This window comes from Ranitomeya imitator, chromosome 1 (genome assembly GCF_032444005.1).
Source record: "Ranitomeya imitator isolate aRanImi1 chromosome 1, aRanImi1.pri, whole genome shotgun sequence".
NCBI lineage: Eukaryota > Metazoa > Chordata > Amphibia > Anura > Dendrobatidae > Ranitomeya > Ranitomeya imitator.
The window spans coordinates 954,838,526-954,861,031 of NC_091282.1; the positions used below are offsets into that span (position 1 = coordinate 954,838,526).

General features: G+C 39.7%; 1 protein-coding gene across 1 annotated transcript in view; it reads right to left on the reverse strand.

Moving 5' to 3' along the window:
* DKK2 (dickkopf WNT signaling pathway inhibitor 2) overlaps window positions 1-17,639 on the reverse strand; it is a 253,508-nt gene extending 235,869 nt beyond the window's left edge. Inside the window, exon 1 of the mRNA XM_069743724.1 lies at window positions 16,894-17,639. Within this exon, the coding sequence (XP_069599825.1) occupies window positions 16,894-17,112 (219 nt within the window). The 5' untranslated portion in view covers window positions 17,113-17,639. The remainder of the gene's footprint in view (window positions 1-16,893) is intronic.
* Between the last annotated feature and the right edge of the window lie 4,867 nt (window positions 17,640-22,506).

Below are 22,506 nucleotides of genomic sequence, written 5' to 3' on the forward strand. Positions count from 1 at the left end.
ACCAATTTTGAACTGCTTTTAGCCTACTTTTTTATTTTGGGCCTACTAACTGTGTCTGCACCACTTATTACAGTTGTCCTCCACTGAACAAAGCTATGCTGCCTGTTAAGTCCTGTTACCAATTTTGAACTGCATTTAGCCTACTTTATTATTTGGGTCTATATCTGTGTTTCCACCTCATCCTGCCCCTTGACCAGACACTGCTAGATGAGTCTGCTGGTACATTGACCCAGACCACTACATTCCCCTTGCACTCTACACAGCCAGAATCTGACCCTGCTGAAAGTCAGTTTCCCCTTCCCGCATACTATACCACCTTACACGGGGACATAGAGGAAGGTGCAGAGGAAGGTGCAGATGAAAGTGCAGGTTCCTTCATCAGGGGGGGGCATACTCATTGGCACTGGCACATGGCCCCTCATAGTACGCAAAAGTGTCTCTGGCAGTGGGAGGCGCCACCCGCCGTTAAACACGCCGCTGTACTATGAGGGGCCCCGTGCCAGTGCCAACTAGTGGGCCCCCCCTGCTTGCTCAGGATCACAGCACTTGCAAAGTTGAAATAGTTACCTCTCCCTGCTCCACCGCCTTGACGTATTCCGCGTTTCCTGGGCCCACGAAAATCTTGAGCTAGCCCTACCCCCCACAACTTTAGCCAAATGACCCCAATTTCAATCCCTAACTATTATGGTAAAGTAAATTAAGATTGACAAGCTTAAGTAATAAGAATTGATGTTTTTGGCATTAAAATGGGCACTGTAGGTGTTTTCCTGTCCTCCACTCACTGCCGACTTTGATTCCCCATTGACTTGCATAGGGTTTCGTGTTTCGGTCTCCCCCTGACTTTTCGCAAAAATCGGCCGATTTCACCCGACCTGACTTTTGACAAAGTGGGATTTCACGAAACCCAACTCGATCCTAAAAAAGTAAAAGTCGCTCAACTCTACTTGGGACCGCTGTTATCATGCATGGTAGAGCTCATATTGGTGCAACTTCAAGCTAGAGTTCTCCTGGGGATAGGGGAGGATTTGTAATTATGGGACCACAACTTTACCAAATAAAGATATTGTAACATTTTTATCTTTTTGACACAAAAGTATCTAATACTGTATAACAGTAGAAAAGAACAATTATGAACACTCTGACTACAGACATTTTACTCTGACTTAATGTGGCATTTAACATTCTCATTACCACTTCCACATGATACATAATTTAAAAAATGGTATTATATGCATATTATATATAAATCTATCTATCTATTATCTATCTATCTAGATAAAACAGGGACTAGGGAGTCATGCACACCAAGACAGGGACTGGGGAGCCATGCAAACCAGGACAGGGACTGGGGAGCCATGCATACCATGATAGGGATGAAGGGACAATGCATGCTCAGCTTATAGTCGAGTCAATAAGCTTACCCAGTTTTTCGTGGCAAATGTAGGTGCCTCGGCTTATACTCGCATCAGCTTATACTCGAGTATATACAGTAAATGTAACTAAAACTAGGATCTCTGAGATCGTCATTTTGTCCTGGAAAAAACAAGCTTTCATACAGCTTTTAATGGAAAAATAAAAAAGCTATAGCTCTCAGAATAAAGCAATGCAAAAAAGTTCTGTTTAAACTAAAAAAGTTTTTATTACATACCAAAAACATAAAAAAGCCAATATAAATGCGGTATAGCTGTAATCAATCATATTGACCTGAACAACAAAGCTGTCTTAAAAATTTATCACATGCGGAACAACATAAAAAACAAAAAAATCCTTTATTGCTGGTTTTTGTTCACTGGGCATCAAAAGTAGTTTTAGACCACATATGGATAATTGGTCTATTCATGAAAAATTGAACAACAATTTTTGGGGTCTATTTTTTTCTATTCCCTTGTGGAAATAAAAAAATTGGGGCTAAACGAATATTTTTGTGGGGAAAATGGATTTCCTTTCTTATTTTCATGGCGCTACATTTTAAACTTCTGTGGATCAGATGGGGGTTTAAGGTGCTCACCACAAATCTAAATACATTTCTTGATTGGTCTAGTTTTTAAAATGGGGTCATTTGTGGGGTATTTCCTCTGATTAGGCACATCAAGGGCTCTCCAAATGAGACATGACACCCGTAGACCATTCCATCAAAATCTGCATTCCAAAAACGTCACTACATCTTTCCTGAGCCCTGCTGTGCAACAAACAGTTGTTTTCCCCCACATATGCGATATCAGCGCACTCAGGAAAAATTTCACAATAAATTTTAGAGTCGATTTTCTCCTGTTGCCTTTGTGAAAATAAAAAAAATTGTGGGTAAAAACATTTTTATGGGAAAAATGTGATTCTTTTAATTTTCATGGCACAATATTATAAACTTCTATAATGCACCTTGGGATTGAAGGTGCTCACCACACATCTGGATAACTTCCTTGAGGGGTCTAAAATGGGGTCACTTGTGTGGGTTTTCATTCTTTAGGAACATCATGGGCTCTAGCAAATTTAGCATTATAAAAGTCAAATGGTACTCCTTCCTTCCGAAACCTGCCATGCTCCCAAACAGTAGTTTTTCTCCACATATTGGATATCAGCATACTCAGGAGAAATTGCACTACAAATTTAATAGTGCATTTTCTCCTGTTACTCTTGTGATAATAAAAAATGTGGGGCTACAAAAAAATTTTGTGGGAAAAAAGTATTTTTTTATTTTCAATGCTGGGGTTCAAGGTGCTCACCACACATCTACATAAGTTCCTCAAAGAACTGTGAGTGATTTCTACTGTTTAGGCACATCATGGGCACTCCAAATATGACATGGCATCTGCTAATTATTCCAGTAAATGATACATTCAAAAAATCAAATTGCGATCATTCCTTTCCAAACTCTGCTGTGTGCCCAAACAGTCGTTTTCCCTCTACATATCAGCATGCTCAGGTGAAATTGCACAACAAATGCTGGTGTCCATTTTCTCTTGTTACTCTTGCAAAAATAAAAAAGTTGGGCTCTAAAGTAACATTTTTGTCAAAAAAAGTAAAATGTTCATTTTTTCCTTCCACATGCCATTAATTCCTGTGAAGCAGTTGGAGGGTTAAAAAACTTCTTGAATGTACTTTTCAACACCTTGAGAGGTGTAGTTTTTAGAAAGGTGTCAATTCGGGGTATTTTCTATATATAGGCACCTCAAAGTCACTTCAAACGTGAGATGGGCCCCAAAAAAATGGTTTTGTAAATTGTTCAAATATTTAGAAAACGCTGGTCAACTTTTAACCCTTATAACTTCCTAACAAAAAAAAATGTTCAAAAATTGCGCTGATGTAAAGCAGACATGTGGGAAATGTTACTTATTAACTATTTTGTGTAACATAACTCTCCGATTTAAGGACATAAAAATATATGTTTGAAAATTGAAACATTTTTCACATTTTCACCAAATTTCCGACAGGTCATATCAAACAAATAAATCAGTCTCAGAATCAGTGGGATCCATTGAAGCGTTCCAGAGTTATTACCATATAAAGCAACACTGTTCAAAATTGTAAAATTTGGCCTGGTCAGGAGGCTGAAAACAGGCTTCGGTGAGAAGTGATTAAAGTTTGCACTACTGCAGAGTGATGGAGCATCAAAAAGAAGGTGGATAATAGCCACATGACCAATAAAACATTTATCAGCAACTGCCTCAATAGAGAAAGGGAATACTGTGTATTATAATGGATTGTACAGTATAACAGAAAAGTGCATTGGTAATCTGACATGAAGTTAGTAAGGCTGTTTTTTTTTGTGTTTTTTCTTTAATACAAAAGTCTATAGAAGTAAGCTAGCAATTATTTTAGGAAACATAAACAGCAAAGCCTCACTTTTTATTCTTATTAACACTAGAATATCATTTATTTTTTATGGTAAATGGCTTCAGTGCTGTCCTACTATATTACATGATTATCTGTATACTAGATGGTGGCCTGATTCTAACGCATCGGGTATTCTAGAATATGTATGTCCACGTAGTATATTGCCCAGCCACATAGTATATTGCCCAGCCACGTAGTATATTGCCCAGCCACATAGTATATTGCCCAGCCATGTAGTATATTGCCCAGCCATGTAGTATATTGCCCAGCCACGTAGTATATTGCCCAGCCACGTAGTATATTGCCCAGCCATGTAGTATATTGCCCAGCCACGTAGTATATTGCCCAGCCACGTAGTTCACGTAGTATATTGCCCAGTCACATAGTATATTGCCCAGTCACATAGTATATTGCCCAGCCACGTAGCGTATTGCCCAGCTTGCCCAGTCACATAGTATATTGCCCAGCCACATAGTATATTGCCCAGCCACGTAGTATATTGCCCAGCCACGTAGTATATTGCCCAGCCACGTAGTATATTGCCCAGCTTGCCCAGTCACATAGTATATTGCCCAGCCACATAGCATATTGCCCAGCCATGTAGTATACAGCACAGAGCCACATAGTATATTGCCCAGCCATGTAGTATACAGCACAGAGCTACATAGTATATTGTCCAGCCACGTAGTATACAGCACAGAGCCACATAGTATATTGCCCAGCCACGTAGTATACAGCACAGAGTCACGTAGTATACAATACAGAGCTACATAGTATACTGCCTAGTCACATAGTATAATGCCCAGTCACGTAGTATATTGGCCAGTCACGTAGTATGCACCATATCCCTGTTAAAAAGGAATTAAAATAAAAAATAGTTACATACTCACCTCCTGGAGCCTCCGGATCAAAGCAGCCGGTTCCCGATGCTTGTTGCGCGCTCCGGTCTGAAGATTGCATTGCGGTCTCGCGAGACCATACATCATCATCTCGCGAGACCGCAAAGCATGCAGCGGTCACCGGGGCGTCGCGAGTAGCATCGGTAACCGGCCGGTTCGATCCGGAGGCTCCGGAGGGTGAGTATGCAACTATTTTTTATTCTTTTGTTATTTTTAACATTAGATATTTTTACTATTCATGCTGCATAGGCAGCATGAAATAGTAAAAAGCGGTCAACGCTGCGGTCAACGCTGCCAATAACCCTGTGTGAGCGCTGACCGGAGGGGAGTATACGGACGCCGGGCACTGACTGCGGGGAGGAAGGAGCGGCCATTTTCTACCGGACTGTGCCCGTCGCTGATTGGTCGTGGCTGTTTTGCCGCGACCAATCAGCGACGTGGATTTCCATGACTGACAGTGGCCGCGACCAATGAATTTCCATGACAGACAGAAGGACAGATAGACGGAAGTGACCCTTAGACAATTATATAGTAGATTGCTGGCAGTAGTGACTCAGTTTTCACTATGGACTTTACCAATTGTCTGTATCCACAACCCTAAAATTCTTTGTTCAGCCACTCTCTAAAGTAATGAATGAGTTCTGACTATGGTATGGTATCTAAAATCCCTGATGCTGTGTCCCCTCCTTTGCTTCCTAACAGATGTGTGATTGTTACACAATTTTGGTTTTATGATCTTATGAGCAATTGAGGGGATAATAAATCTTACATAAGTTCAGCTGCACACGTCAAACAGGTGTTCAGAATTTCCCCCAAATCTGTATGTCAACAATAGAAGACTGCTACAGTTGTTACAGCACATATCTCAATGGCGGACAACGTTAATTGTTCTTAAGCACTCAGTTAATATATCTAAAATACATAATGTCAAAATATGAAAAGAAAACATTAACTTTTAAACTATATAAAATGTATCTCTTGGAAAGAATAGCCTTGTAATGATGGTGGTGTTTTTACCTTTTTAATTTGTAATTAAAGTGTCTGTTGCAACATCTATGGAAAGGAGCAATTCTCTAAAATACTTTATCAGGAGACACTGCACTGTTTCTTTAGTACAATGGACTTATCCTCAGTTCCCTAACATAATTATGTCACCTTAATTGGAGATGCACACAGCTATATATGGGTCAGACCCCTTAGTGGTGCCAAGATTTTACACATCACATATAAAATTTTGGCACCACTAAGGGTCCAGCCCATATACAGCTGTATACAGCTGCTGTAAAGGTCAGTAGGAACTGTTCAGCTGCATACTGACCAGACCCTCTGGTAATGGCCTGAGTAGCCAAGATTTTTGTAGCTTTTTCCTTTACATATCACATAATGTCCATTTAAAGACATGCTCTCACAACTGTATGTTCATTTGATGGGCTGACTTTAAGGCAGGGGCATCACTACTGTGGTAGCAGACACGGCAGCTGTTGTGGGCCCTACAGTTAAAGAGTGAGGACTATAAAAGTTTGCCTTGGATCATTAATTAATATCTATCTTTATTGACTGTGGAGTAAAAAAGGAAAGAGAAGCTAAAGAAATGAATGTAGGTCACTGGAAGTCCAAGAGAAGTAAAAAAAATGCATAGGACAAGATGTGGCAAGTTATCATGTTTTTGATGTCATTGACTCACTTGCAGCTAAGAATGGGAAATGTGTGGTTTGGTTCCGTTCAATGTGATGTTATTGTTTTCCATTGATACTTCTATTTCATCAGTCGGGTTAATCTGCAAGGTAGGTAATAACATAGAATCATAAAATGTTAGAGTTGGAAGGGACCTCCAGAGTCATCATTTCCAGACCCCTGCTAAAACGGATGTCTGTCCAGCCTGTGTTTGGAGCCTTCCATTGAAGGAGAACTTACCACCTCTTGTGGCAGTCTGTTCTACACATTGATCACCCTCACTGTATTTTTTTTCTAATATCTAATCTGTATCTCCTCCCTTTCAGTTTCATTCCATTGCATCTCATGTTTCCATGTGCAAATGAGAATAAGGATTATCTCGCTACACTGTGACATTACTGTACTCCAGATACTTGTAACAGTTCCTAAGTCTCCTCTTAGTCTTCTTTTTTGTAAGCTACACATTCCTGGATCCTTTAACCGTTCCTCATAGGACATACTTTGCAGCCCGCTCACATCCAGGTATTCCTTCTCTGAACTTGATCCAGTTTTTCAATGTCAATTTATTTTTTAAAATGTGGTACCCAAAACTGGACACAGTATGCCAGATGAGGCCTGACCAAGGAGGAGTAGAGGGGGATAATTGCTTCATGTAATGTTTACCTTTTTACTGCTGCATCACACTCTTGACTTGTGTGCAGTCTGTAATCTCTACCCAAGTCTTTTTTCACAAATGATGTTGCTTAGTTCTATTGCTCTCATTCTGTAGATATAATTTTTGTTTTTCTTGCCCAGATGTAGAATCTTGAATTTCTGCCTGTTTTCCATTCTAGATCCTTCTAAATCCTTTCTCTACCTTGTCCAGTGTGACCTATCTCTCCTAATTTTGCATCATCTGCAAATTTGAGTAGATTACCATACCTCCAGTTTCCTTTTCTGAATCATTTATAAAAATGTTGAAAAACATTTTGGGGCCAGAACAGAGCCTTGTGGTACCCCACGTGAAACACTCTTCCAATTGGATGTGTAACTAATTATCTGCACTCTTTGAGTACGATCACTGAGTTAGTTATGAATCCACCTAACCGCTGCCTTGCCAAATTGATACTTGGTCATTTTTTCAATAAGGATAGTATGAGATACTTTATCAAATGCTTTGCTGAAGTCGAGATAAACTACATCTACCCGATTTCCCTGAACCACCCAGTCAGTGATGCCATCATAGAAGCAAATTATATTAGTCTGGCATGACTTATATGCTACAAACCCATGCTGGCTCTGGTTAATTAGTGTATTTTTATCCAAGTACTGACATACATGCTGTTTAATAATTTGTTCAAAATTTTTCCTGGTTTAGAAGTAAGGCTCACTGGCCTGTAATTTCCTGGCTCCATCTTCTTTCCTTTTTTGAAGATAGTGACAAAATGTTGCCCTTTTCCAATCTTCTGGGACTTCCCCTGTTCTACAGGATTTTTCAAAGATTCTGTCTAGTGGTTCTGCAATTTCCTCTGCTAACTCTTTTAGTACTCTTGAATGTAACTCATCTAGACCAGGAGATTTAAATTCATTTAAATTAGCTAAGTGCTCCCTCACCATCTCTCTGTTTATAAATAGTGTGGATTCTTTTATTCCTTTGTTAGCAGTGCACCATGAAGATCAATTGATGCAACAATTTATTTTTTAAAGAACACAGATGCAAAATACGAATTTAAAAGTTTGGCCTTCTCATCACCATTTTTGACTACTTCACCCTTTTCATCCTGTAAATATCCTATAGCATCTTTGACTTTTCTTTTGTTTTTGACATACCCCCAAATCCCTTATTCTTGCTTTTAGTATCCCTTGCAAACCACACTTCATTAAAGGCTTTAGCTCTTCTAACGCTTGCTCTGCATTCCCTGCAGACAGCATTAAATTGTTATTTAGATATGTCCCCCTCTTTACATTTAATACACATTTCTTTTTTCTTTTTTAGCAAATGTTTAAGTCCTGTGTTCATCCATCCTGGTCGTTTTAAATGGTTCCAAGTCTTCCTTTCCTTTTTTCTCGAATGTTACTGACTGTGCAGTGAGAATACCATTTAGCAAAATCTCCTATCCTTCTTGGACATTTCTGTCCTTTAGAACATCCAGCCATTGGTGTTAGGTGTTGAGTTGCACAGGGGGAATCTTGAACCATGTCCTATGCAGTCTCCCATTTTTCCCCAGCTGCAGAGGAGCCTGCTCAGCAAAGATACCGGTCTCACCATCTTGCTCAAGCTGATGCTGTGCATCTGGTTACCACTGTCATTCCTGGTTCTGCTATTATAACCAACAGTAGTCAGCGGTGAGCAGACGTTCCTGGGACTAAGTCCTCCTTTTTCTCAACTGAGCATGCCCGTGGGACGACCTACCATTGGAGGTCAGGGGTCACATGCTCAGGATACTAAAGTGGCCCTAATTGGACCACTGGGAAGGTCCCGGAAAGACACTGCTATCAAAGGTTTGCATGGCTGCTCGGCCATGCGCTAGTATAAAACTTATATCGTGTGTGTGGATGTGTGTTTGAGATCCGGTGAAAGCTCCTAATCAATCCCCTCCCTAGCGTTGTTGTATGTGGTTTAGGTGTTGGAGCTGACTAGCACAAGTTTGTACCATCCTGCACAAGGCACGATCATACTGCATCATCTCAGTAGCGTCTGCCAGTGCGGCACCGTGCGCATCAAGTGAGCTTTCCGGTCCCTAGCTAGGGTTGATAGTGGCGTCCGCCAGAGCAGCCCTGCGCTCACTCAGTGCGCTAAATCTTTATTATTTAGGTTTCTTCCTGGAACCACAGTTGTTGCGCCGAGTGCTAGTGGGTCTAGAGGGACTCCAACCCTGTGTCCTTGGGGCAAAGTCCTGTGACCTAACACTAACATTCACTCAGCGGCATTGTAGCCCTGTGAAGCAACAGAGTTCGCTTCCTTACTTACCGGGTTATCTTAACCTGTGTGTGTTTCTATTATGCCGCCATATACAGTCCACCACTACCAAGCAGTAGGTAATATCTCTGTATGGTGGATCTATCCTACATTCTTTCAGAGTCCATTAATATCTGCCTTTCTGAAGTCCAACCTTAAAAGTCTGAGTCCTTGCTGATCTTCCTTCTCTTGTAATGCAAAATTCAAGGATAGCATGATTGCTGCCTCCTAAATTCTCGGCCTAATGAGTGTAGCAAGACATCTACCAAATATGTGTTTTCCTCTTTGCCTAAGATGCAACCCATCTCTAGCAAGGAGTCCATCATACAGGTCATTCACTCCATGGTCAAGAAACCCCAAACATGGCTCACAGCACCATAAACATAACCAGCTATTTTTCTTCTGGCAGCAAGGCTCTAAGTCTGGGTGCCAGTCAAGATCAAAACGCTATTGACCTGCAGATTAACCCCATATCTACAGGTTAATAGCAATTTTTCACATGACAGGTTCCCTTTAAAATTGGAGGGCAAAGCTAAAATTGAGTGAAAATGATTTAGTGACTCTCAGAAAGCATCTCCAATCTATTTACCCTCAGGGCGCCAACAATTAGTTTTATGCTGGGATGTTGCCTGTGCCCTCTGTTAAGGTGGACTCTAAGATTGGACCAATAATGAAATACTGTAAATATATTTACAGTGTATATACTGTATATATACATACACATATATATATATATAAATGAAATATTTAAGAGTAGTTTAGTAAACATAAATGCAAACAGCAATCTGCAGAATATTAATAAAATATACATACAAATAGTATGCTACAGATGCATCTTTTTCTACTTGTATTCTTTTCTGTGAGCACATTAAGATGCCTGGCCTGATGAGGGCACTTTTTCAGTGCCTGTTGGATGCCAATCAAGGTCTCCTATTGAAACACTTGCAATTCTTACAGTTCTCAATAGAAGAATGCATTGAAGGTGCTAATAATGTCTGCCTGAACGTAATCTATCCTTTTGCCCTTTCATCATTGGCAAAATCATGTTTTAGACCAGGGACACCTCTTAGATTTCCTCCTTTTTTATCCAAAGCCGTCTTTTTTCCTATTAGCCCTGAAGCAAAGTACCTGATCCTGATAGTTTTAAATGTCACTTTACTTGGTTCTCACTGATATATTTATATCAAGGAGAAGGACAGCGCACTGTTTACTGGAGGAGCATCTCCTGGGAATGTGCTGAACTCAAGAGACATTTCAAGGAGTAAAATGGTTAATATAGTATTTCATTTTCACATAATAGGCAGCAGCTCTAATACCGAGAAAAAGACAGAACTTGTTATTTGACATTTTATTATACTTCTTTTCTTCATTACAGTTTTTTCTTTATCGATGAAATATCAAATTCTACATCAACAATGTAAGTTATTTATTTTATCGGTCCATTTTATTAAAATCTTTGAGTTTTAACTTCTTTTGAGTAATATTTCTTAGAGGGTTTTATGTAAAAGACAGTTGTCCCCAGCAATCAGCTGGTTACAGTGAGTCTGTTTGAAGTGGGTGTCCATGTTTTTAAATTGGGTCTAAAGGTCCCCAAGCACTGTTAAAAGCTGTTGACTAAACCATCAATAACCAACAGTTATCACTCTTGACTGCCCATATATAGGAGCACTCATCTCTGCACAGTGTTCATTTGTCCTCTATGAGAAAGCCGCTGCCAGGCTTCTCTACCAGCAGCTTATCTCCCTGCAGAACAAACGTAAAAAGGCCATTGAAATTTCAACAGCCGGAAACTTTTCTCCCCGATATCATCTGTGGGGAGCAGAGGAAAGGCCCCCATATTCTTTTGATAGTGAGCTCATCCTGTTGAAATTGGCTAGTTCAGATGAATTTTTTCTAATATGTATGGGGGCATTAAAAATCATGTTGCTGATTTCTCCCATAAGAGAGAGAGGGTAGTTGGAAAGTATGATGGTTATGTTATTGGGGTGAACTAATAGTAGAAAATTTGTCTATAGTGTCCCCTCTTTACATTGTTTATCTTTTAATAAAGGCAAGTATACATCCTCTTACAAACCAAGATCCTGAAATATACAGGCAATCTTGTTGTCTTTGGGTCACTTAAATGATTGCATGATCTAAAAGTACAACTCTGTATGTGATTTTCATACATGTGGTTATGTCGATGCGAATCCAGATAAAGTCTAGTCGGAATGTGGCCCGAACTATGCAAATTGCATACTTGGCGTCACATGACCGCTCGCAGCCGACATCGGAGAATCCTCACATCACACAGTGTCCACTTTGTGAGGATTCACAAGTCTGCAGTCGCAAAGAGCATACAGGGTCCTTGTACATGGATTTTTTATAACTAGGTTAGCTTTAGTAATCTAATTATTAGGGGCAACACTTACTCATTTACATAATGATTTTAACACACACTGGCCCACAGGTATAAACTATACCTTTTTGGGGGGCATTGGTCAATTTAGACAATTTTGATATTGATTTGCACCAAAAAGAACTGACGTATGCTCCTCACTAGGTGCTTTTTATGAAGTGTGTAGAAGTGGGGTACAACTCTGGAGAGTGTTAAAATGTATTTATTTATTTGACTTGTTTATATATTGCAATTAATTTCCCAAGCCCTTCACATACACCATCACCACTGGCCCCATTGGGGCTCACAATCTAAATTTCTTATCAGTATATCTTTGGAGCTTGGGAGGAAATTGGGGAATCCAGAGGAAACCCAAAAGGGAAGAACATATAAACTATTGACCAGCTTATTATTAGTGTGCGCCAGTTTTAATGTACAAATCAATGGCCTCATCTAACATTTGTGAAAGTATCTCAACTTTCAATTTGACGCATCTTGTAACTGGCAGGTTCCAACTTTATCATTTCCAGCTGTAGGATTTCATCAATAAATGTGGGACGTTACGTAACAATAAACTTCATCTTTGTTGCCGATGTTGCCAAAGCGCTGAACTTTTCTGATATTTTCTCTCTGTATCAGTCTACCATACACATGTGAATGTCAGAAAGATATTGATGGTTAGTTGGTCAGCTCACCAAAGCTGAATATGGGTACAATGGTCATATAGACTGCAGGTAAGCGCCCTATGTTATGGTACATAAATGAACAAAAGGAACAGATTTAGGATAAATCAAGTACTCCTACATCTGTAAACGTGTATGTTATGTAAATGAATATCTACCTTTGCTACATATACAGTATACATGTAGCAGAGCTGCAGAAGGTCCTGCTTAAGCTTACATATGATTACACTCAATCTCACAATTCTGCTGTCAGATTCCTTTTAAAGTCTGTCAGTAATGAGCTGAAGTACCACAATTTTGGCTCCGGTCCAAGGAAGCCTTCCTTCCTACATAATATATATAGTATGACATACGCGCAAGTACAAAAAAAAAATCCACCAAATTACAAGCATTACAACATTGCAGCAGTCACCCTCTAGATGAATTAACAGTGAGGGTTTAATCATAGCTCATGCATGACTCCAGGAACTACACAAAATTCTGTTAGAAAGGACAGACCCAGAGTATAAAAAGGAACAGATTTTTTTTTTTTTTTTCGAAAATACTTACTTTGACTAGAAACTAGTAAACCAGGAGGTGCACATTTAAGATAAATAAATCACAATTTGGCATTTCCAATCTTACACAATCCTGATTAACGCAGGATGTTTTTTTTTGCATATGTAACTGTCTCCATCTGTGAGACATTTTTGAATTAAGTTGTGCTGAAGATTTTTACATTTGTTTTAGACTATTACTTCTGATGTTGCCCAATACACAAATAGCCAAATTGAGAACAAACATTCAAAGACAAAAATGCAACGCATTCTAAACGGAAATATATATCAAATACTGAGAATAATTCAGTATTAAAAATACACTTTAGAAATGATCTATGTGTAAATCAGATATCTACTTATGTATCAATGAATACAATGCTTAGATGAAGCGGAACTTAGGATAAAAGGAGGACGAAAGTCTCTCCAACCAATTCAATAGTCCATGGGCATAAAAGTCCCCATTTTTTTGCATTTTGGAGTGGTGCCATACTTCATTGTTAGGCTGATCTGTCTGTCTATGTTTCCATTGCATATCTATTTGTCTATTTTCCTGTCCATAGATTTCTTATGTATATAGATAGCAGTTGATTTTAGCAGTTGATCGCATATCTACAGTACATGTTGTTTAAGGCAATCTGTCCATCTGCCTAATTATTCATTTTTCAATTTACTTCTTTGTCGTTGATCTACTTCTAGCTACCATTTATCACTCCAGCTATTTATTTATATGATCTGAAATCAATCTGTGCATTTTAAATCTTCTCTTCAAATTATTGATTAATCTATCAATTAATTACTCTACACATCTATATACTTAATGTATACATAAACATATATATATATGTATATATATATATGCATATACCTGTTTCTAAGCATGTCATCGTGCAAAGAGTATATGTATATATATATATATATATATGTACATATACAGTACACATATACATATACAAATACAAATATATGTATATATCTGTTTCTAAGCATGTCATCGTGTAAAGAGTATATGTATATATATATATGTACATATACAGTACACATATACATATACAAATACAAATATATGTATATATCTGTTTCTTAGCATGTCATCATATAAAAAGTAGAAGTATATACACACACAATGTATAAATATAAGTATATAGATATACATGCCTATCTACTTATTCATGTGTATGTCTATGCCTGTTTCTTAGCATATCAACATATAAAAAGTGTATATATATATATATATATATATATATTGTATATGTACCTGTTTCTTAGAATGTCAACATATAAAATGTATGCATTCTTATACAAAGCTCATTTATAATATATAAACAGCTATTTAGAAATGAAGAGTGACTGCTTGTGAGATCCTTGCCTTAGTCCTGTAATTTAGTGCTGGGGGTAAAGGTAGTAAAAGTTACAAGCCAGCATTTAATGACGCACATAACAAACTGTATACTTACATATGTTTCACTAATGTGCCCATATAGTAAAGATGAAGACCCTATGTCTTTCCCATTGGCAGACACATGCATGTAATTAGTGTTGATTTATTTCGATAAATAACGTGTGTTTATCTTCGGCTGCCATATCAGGTAACCTGTCCAACGTGTTATTTCAGTTGAAATTATAACGTTCTCTTTTCTCTGACATATTAGATGTCACTTATCTTATGATGTGCACTTCATTTTAGCTCAATTTGAAGGGAAGAAAGTAAAAAGTGCAAGAAGCAAGTTAATAGAAGCCAGATGGCCGGTGTGATAAGATGGGGTGCTGGGAATATCTGTCTAGAATGGCCAGAGATGAATTCCCTGTGTACACATCTTACTGAGGACCAGGAGGCTGCACATGGGACGTGCAGTAAGAGAGCGCAGCCACACCGGTCAGGGTCAGGGTGACCACAGTCACAGCACAGCTGGATAACACTGTAAGGAAAGGCAGCCACGGTTCAGAGGAGCAGCAGAGCTCAGTTTGTCATTTAACATAACAACCGATTAATAGACAGCTCTTAAGTACTTTTCCATAGGACTCCCAGTTTATCACTCCTCAGAAAGAGAAACCGTCACAAATGACAAATTCAGCTCTGCTACAGCTGTAAGTGTAATCACATAGGGGTCGAATAGTTTTTCATGTGCTTTTTCTGAGTGCATCCCTCCCTGACAATACTGGAATATATATGAACAAAGGAGGAATAAAAAATAAGCTGTTTTTTTTTTTTTATTGAAACCTCAATGTACCTGTTCACCAGATGGGACTTTCAGTCATGCTTTAATGGATAGCACTAAAATCCTGCAATAAATGAAACATACCTTACTATAATGCGCAGAACAGCACTAAACTGGAATGGCATCACTAGCCATAATTACAGCGATGTAGCAAACGCTGTCAAGTGGTTTTTTTATTCACTCAACATGATTTCGAGAGGTGTTTTCCAGTGCCAGCGGTTTACATAGGACTGCATGTTATCCTACTGAGTTACATTACTGCACAAAGTTATCATGTTCCAGCACAATAAAATGAAATGGTACATTTATCTATGATCTCTTCATGAATCCTAAGATCCTCTTTAATTCTTCAGTGTTACGTTTCCCTTTTGCACCACAGATTGTAAAAAGATCAATGTTACGTAAAAAAGTACATCCCTAAAATAAATCCTATGTGCGGACTTTTTTTATTAAGAGTTTACTCATTAAGATTGATATTTAGAATGAGTGAAGACAAACAATCAGTACAGCACTAAGAAACCACATTAAGACTCCAGGTCTGGAGAGTAGAAGAAGCCTTCCTTGTCCACTGGCATTTGGTGACTTATCATACCGAAATATTAGCAGCTATCAACTTTAATGAACAATACATAAACCCGCAGTAATAATTTATATCCAGAGAAGTCACTTATTTGCAGCACCTTAGTATGATCGCACAGCTTTGGAGAACCTGTATGCACCACATTGCTATATGGTGATACACACTGATTAGTAATGGGAACAGCTAAGCAAGAAGAATTTGCTTCAGCAAAAGCATCCATCAACTTTAACCAAGTATGGACTTAGTATGTGACATTTCATAATAGAACTTTTCCTCCATAAGTGGTGAATCTCATGGGATTTGCTACCTGAGCACTAACTGTTTATGTTGATGACCCAACATTCTAGAAATAAGATTTTACACCTGAGAAAGTTAACATTTGGTCTTAATGCAGAAACAATCATTAATGTGATAGATTTTGGTCGTTAAGGATGGAAAAGGAGTGTAGTGGTGACAGATGCATATTTATATATATATATATGTATATATATATATATATATATATATATATATATATGTATATGGTAAAAAAGAGAAAGCAGCACAGGAAAATAGAAAAAAGGGGGACTTTATTGCCTGAACGGCGTGGCGACGTATCGGATATAGTATCCTTTCTCAAGACAATAAAGTCCACCTTTTTTCTACTTTCTTGTGCTGCTTTGTCTTTTTTACCATATATTTGGAGACCATTGGATTGCTGGTTGGGAGAGCTTTGCACAACATGTGAGTTGGTACTGGATGCTGTTCCAATTGTTTCCATATATATATGTATATATATATATTAAGTTAGCCATCATCTATGTTCCATGGGTATAGTAATTATTGGTCCACCTGGTGTATGTTCACAAAAATAGCCCTCAGCCTCTGAAGAAAACATTTACCACTACAAGTTTCCTCATACTCCACTTCACAGGTTTATTACTGTTCAATGAAGGGTATAAAAAGTCAATTCTGGAAAATACCATATAAAACAACGTGCAAAAACAGATACAACGGCACTGCCCTTATTTTCACCACCCATACTATAAAATGAAATGGCCATAGGTTATACAGTAAAAAGTCTTCTCTGAAAGCAACGCAAATATACCCCAACTTAGATAATAAATGTATGAATCTGTATACAAATAAATAGATAAAAACTAGAAAGAAATATTACCTGGCCAAGGTTCTTCCCTTTCTTGTGGGAAACTCCAGGCTGGAAGCTTAGAGACCTGTTGGTGGCCAGAGTAGGAGTCTGTACCACTACAATGGACTTGATGGAGTTGACCTTGGATCTGGAGGTGTCTAGTTGGGTACTCTCCACCATCAGAACTACAGCTAGTAGAGGCAAAAGACAGCAGCATTCCCCATTCCACCCCAGGAAAATCATGTTCATCCTTCAGCACTGAGTGGAGGAGAAGGAAAGAACTATGACACAATTCTCCAAATGTCTGAAACAGAAGGCACTACAGGATCTGTTCTCTCTAGTTTACAATCACACCCAATAACTTTAAACAGTTACTGGAGAAACTGCACATCTGGTGGCTGGAATACATGGGAGTGGAAAATGCAATGCATGCACTCAAAGTCCACGGCGTTCAATAACCTCCTGTAAGATTCAGAAGAATTAAGATCTGAAGAATTAAGAATTTGTCACTGGTTATGTATTTAGTTGTTTCAGCTTTTTATTGTCCATGAAACGAGAGTCCAGGTCAGATGTTGGTTGTCCTCCTAGCGGGGTCCAGCAGCATCCTTAGACAGGGATCCAGGTGAGCAGCTGTATGGCAAGGATGCTGCAGGAGTCATCACCAGTCCCAGTCAGTCCTGCCCTGAGCTAGCAGAACGTAATCACTGTGTAATAACACCCATGCAAACATTCCATGTATTTCTGACTCTTTCTGGCTTCCCCTTTCTCTTTGGTCTTTAATGACCTCAGCTCCTTTCTTTTTATAGGTTTCCACAATGGGTTTCTTTCCCCCGCCCACATCCAGGAGTGACAAAGCATGAAACTGATCCCCCAGCTACTTCTAACATTTGGAAGAAAGAAGAGAGAAGGAAAGATGCCCTCCTGAGAAGTTTGTCTCCATGCCTCCTACAATACTGCATCCTGATCGCTCACCTCCCATCCCTCGCCTGCTATGTGGAGGACATTAGAAGATCCACATTGCACTCAGACACATCCTATTGTTTCTGTCTTTCCTGCCCCACAAACAATTACTGTGCAGCTGTTCCACAGGAAATATTTCCTCAGTTTTGTGTCGCTCTGAATGTCAGACATCCCTCATATCCAAGCGTCCCACATGGGATGACTGGAGCTCGTATGTTTCTAATAGAGAATTATGTCTGATAGCGAGACGGGAAATATATTGCACCATATGGTCAGCAAATCAAAACCCAGGCTCAATAAACATACGGGCACGATCCGCGCTCCCACAGATTGGTAATTGGGTGCAGGTATACCGGCATGTCTGTGTGCTCTCTGATTTCGGAATTCCTGCTAAGTAATGCAAGTCTGGTTTACATGAGTGGTTGATGAATGTAAAATCCGATCAGCTTCCTCTGGGCAACGTGGTTGGGGATGTTCACTGCGGAGCGTTCACACTGTAATGTACAATATTAGACCTTCTTCCCATAGAGCTGTAATTACTAGCAACCCTCCTGTGTATTACAGTGCCAAAAGGCATCCAAGGCAAAAGTTTGAGGAAAAAGTTCAATTAACTTTTCGATATGATTTGATTTTCAGTTTCAAACTTTTTTCAACATAACATATTGTGGACAGTGAATGTGAGAATTTTTGGTTGCAGGGAGGAGCTTAAAGGGAATCTGCTATGTAATCTGAAGACAGCAGGAGAAAGTGGCTGAAATGCAGATTTCAGAGGTGTGCCATTTATCAAGCTGTGTGCTGTTGCTTACTTACAATGAATGTTTTATCATCAGGAGACTATCATTGCCCTAACTGCCTCATGCCAAGCGGTCTGACCATGCCCATTCCTCTGATAAGCAACTCCTCACTGTCAATAGACAATATACACAGAGAGCTTGGTGTGGGCGGGGTTAGCTGTGAAGTGGGCGGGGTTAGCTTTCTCAGCTCTGCTGCATTTTACACATAAAAGCTTTGTGCCAGAATGACTGCACCCAATAAAATAAGTGACACGTCACTGGAATTAGAGTCTCTTTTGACTACATTTTGCTGCTTTCAAATGAGGTAGCAAAAAACCTACCAACAGATTCCCTTTAAAACTGACAAAAACCACATACTTCTCACAGCTGGTGGTCTGCTACCATTGTGTCTAGACTCTCGCACTGCACTCAATCCATTCTAAAATGCAGCACTATAGGTATATAATATCACATCTATCACCTTTTCAATTTGCAGGGGATTAATTACTAAGAGAAATATTTGGTCTGTAAGACTTTTCTCGGTCTTGGAATGTTCCTTTTTACTGACAGCAAGCAGAGAGCTTGTAAATATTATACTAAATCACTCCGACATAACGCTGTGCGTACCAAGATTGTGTCACCACATATAACACTGTACTGTATTACAGAGCCATTTTCATATTCTCTCAGTAGTAACATTTCTAGGGGAGAAAAACTGCATAACGTACCATCTAATGTTACATGTATTGCTGGATACCGGCGGTGATCGTGGTTGTGCAGCTGGTGGAGTCCAGCTCCGACAATGAGGATATTCCGATTACTCTTATACAACGCGTTTCATGATCAAACAAATGCCTCAGAGTATGAACTATGCTTGTCCATCAGAGCACCCATGTTCACCATGATTACATTAGAAGACATTCCTCTCCGCTGCAGGTTAGGCTGCAGAAGCTGGTGACTTTATGGTGTAACAGGAGTTATGCCCCACGTTACCTTACAAGATGACATGCCAACATTGTTCCATTACTCACCATCAGTAACGTCATCACCCTTTTAGTGACTTACCAATTTCTTAGATTCTCTCAATCTAATAGCACATGACACGTTTTTCTGTTAGATTCTGGTATTAAATCCATGTTTTCATATAAAATTCGTGGCATGCCGTGGTACAGTAGAATCACCATAGAAGTCTATGGTATCTAATCTGCCGGCAGGATGTTATAGAGCAGGAGGAGCCGAGCAGATTGATATAATTATTTGTGGGAAAAGTGTCAGTAAACCTCAAATTTTATTCACTGATATCCTGGATCTATGACAGTCTTCACTATATGACTGTGTATGTAGAGATAGCTGTCATTCACTGAATAAGACCACCAGTGGCGTAACTTGAAACTCATGAGCAGGGGTGGATTAAGGGTAGCAAGGGCCCCGGGCTGTTCAGACACTGTGGGCCCCCCGGTCATGTGACGAGGTCATGTGACGGGTTCATCATATACCTGAGCCAGATTATTCCAGAAAAATAGTTGCTGTGTGTAACTATAACCTGTCAAACATCCATTGATCTAGTCAATTTACCCTTCAGTTCAGTATATAGTATACAGTGTATAGTGTCAGTGTATAGGTAACACGGACTCACCAGTGACATCTCTAGGTGAAGTCCTTTATCTTTCATCCAGCACAGACCACCATCACTTCATTCAGTCAGGACTCGTCTCGGCAGGAAATAACACAGTTATCTCGAGCTCCGCTTGTAGAACACATTACTTAATTTTTCCCAACTTCTACATTACACCACATAAAGAAAAAGAGGCGACATAGTGTCACTCTACAAAGTAACAGGACCGCCCCCTATTTAAAATAGTGTCCTCAAAAAATAAAATAAATACATCACTGCAGTAATAATATCCCTTAATTAGCCCTTATGGTAAGAATAATATCCCTCATCCTGGCCCCGTGTATCTCATTCCTGGCTCCAGCCATATGTTCTCCCATCCTGCCCTCATGAGTATCCATCCTGCCCCATATGATCTCCCCATCCTGCCCCATCAGTCTCCATCATATCCATCCTGCCCCATGATCCTGCACGATCTGTCTCCAATCCTGCCCCATGTCTTTCATTCTGCCCCGTGTCTCCAATCGTGCCCCGTATCTACATTTCTGGCCATGTCTCCAATCCTGCCCCATCTGTCTCCAGTCCTGCCCCCAGTGTGTCCAGCATTTCTGCCCCCAGTGTCCAGCATCTCTGCCCCCCCACACCACTGGGCCCTGGGCTGCCGCCCAGATTGACCCTATTATAATCTGCCCCTGCTCATGGGCCCTGATGCAAAAGCTCCAACGGGGCCCTCAAATATTTTAAATCTTTAATAGCAATAGTCTTTTTCTATAGGCCAAAGGGACCTTTAGGGCCCCTAGGCTCCGGGGCCCGGGTGCGATTGCAACCCCTGCACCTATTGTAGTTACACCCCTGAAGACCACCCACTAGACTCATATGTATACACATAGCAGTGATTTCAGTGAGTAAAATAATACAATAAACACCAAAAATACAGAAACATGATTATTCATCAATAACCCACAAAGAATGATAAGTGCCCCCCAAAACACTTTCCTTCCTCACACTGCGAATTGTAACAATGGAACTGCACAAGATAGTGAAGAGCCAGCATTGTCATCCAAAAAGGAAATAGTGTAGAAGTGTAACCTTCCTCCAGATCTAATTCTGCTCTTACTTACATACACTATAACAAGACAAGTTCACCTTTAATCATTTGCGGACCCCATGTGGCAAAATAATAACGGTAACCTCGGATCTCTCCCATATCTGACAACCTTTAACCCCTTCATGACCTTGGGATTTTTCATTTTTTCGTGTTCGTTTTTCACTCCCCTCCTTCCCAGAGCCATAACTTTTTTATTTTTCCGTTAATTTGGCCATGTGAGGGCTTATTTTTGCGGGACGAGTTGTACTTTTGAACGACATCATTGGTTTTAGCATGACATGTACTAGAAAACGGGAAAAAAATTCCAAATGCAGGTGAAATTGCAAAAAAAGTGCAATCCCACACTTGTTTTTTGTTTGGCTTTTTTGCTAGGTTCACTAAATGCTAAAACTGACCTGACATTATGATTCTCCGGGTCAGTACGAGTTCATAGACACCAAACATGACTAGGTTATTTTTTATCTAAGTGGTGAAAAAAAATTCCAAACTTTGCTAAAAAAAAATATAAAAATTGCGCCATTTTTTGTGATCTGGGGTCGGTTGAGGGCTTATTTTTTGCGTGCCTAGCTGGCGTTTTTAATGATAGCATTTTGGTGCAGATACGTTCTTTTGATCGCCCGTTATTGCATTTTAATGCAATGTCGCGGCGACCTAAAAAACGTAATTCTGGCGTTTCGAATTTTTTTCTCGCTACGCCGTTTAGCGATCAGGTTAATGCTTTTTTTTAATTGATAGATCGGGTGATTCTGAGCGCGGCGATACCAAATATGTGTAGATTTTTTTTTTATTGATTTATTTTGATTGGGGCGAAAGGGGGGTGATTTAAACTTTTATATTTTTTTATTTTTTTCACATTTTTTTTAACTTTTTTTTTTACTTTTGCCATGCTTCAATAGCCTCCATGGGAGGCTAGAAGCAGGCACAATGCGATCAACTCTGCTACATAGCAGCGATCTGCTGATCGCTGCTATGTAGCAGAAATGGAGGTGTGCTGTGAGCGCCGACCACAGGGTGGTGCTCACAGCCACCGGTGATCAGTAACCATAGAGGTCTCTAGGACCTCTATGGTTACCATCCTGATGGATCGCCGACCCCCGATCATGTGACGGGGGTCGGCGAGGAAGTCATTTCCGGCCGCCCGGCCGGAACGGTAGTTAAATGCCGCTGTCTGCATTTGACAGCGGCATTTA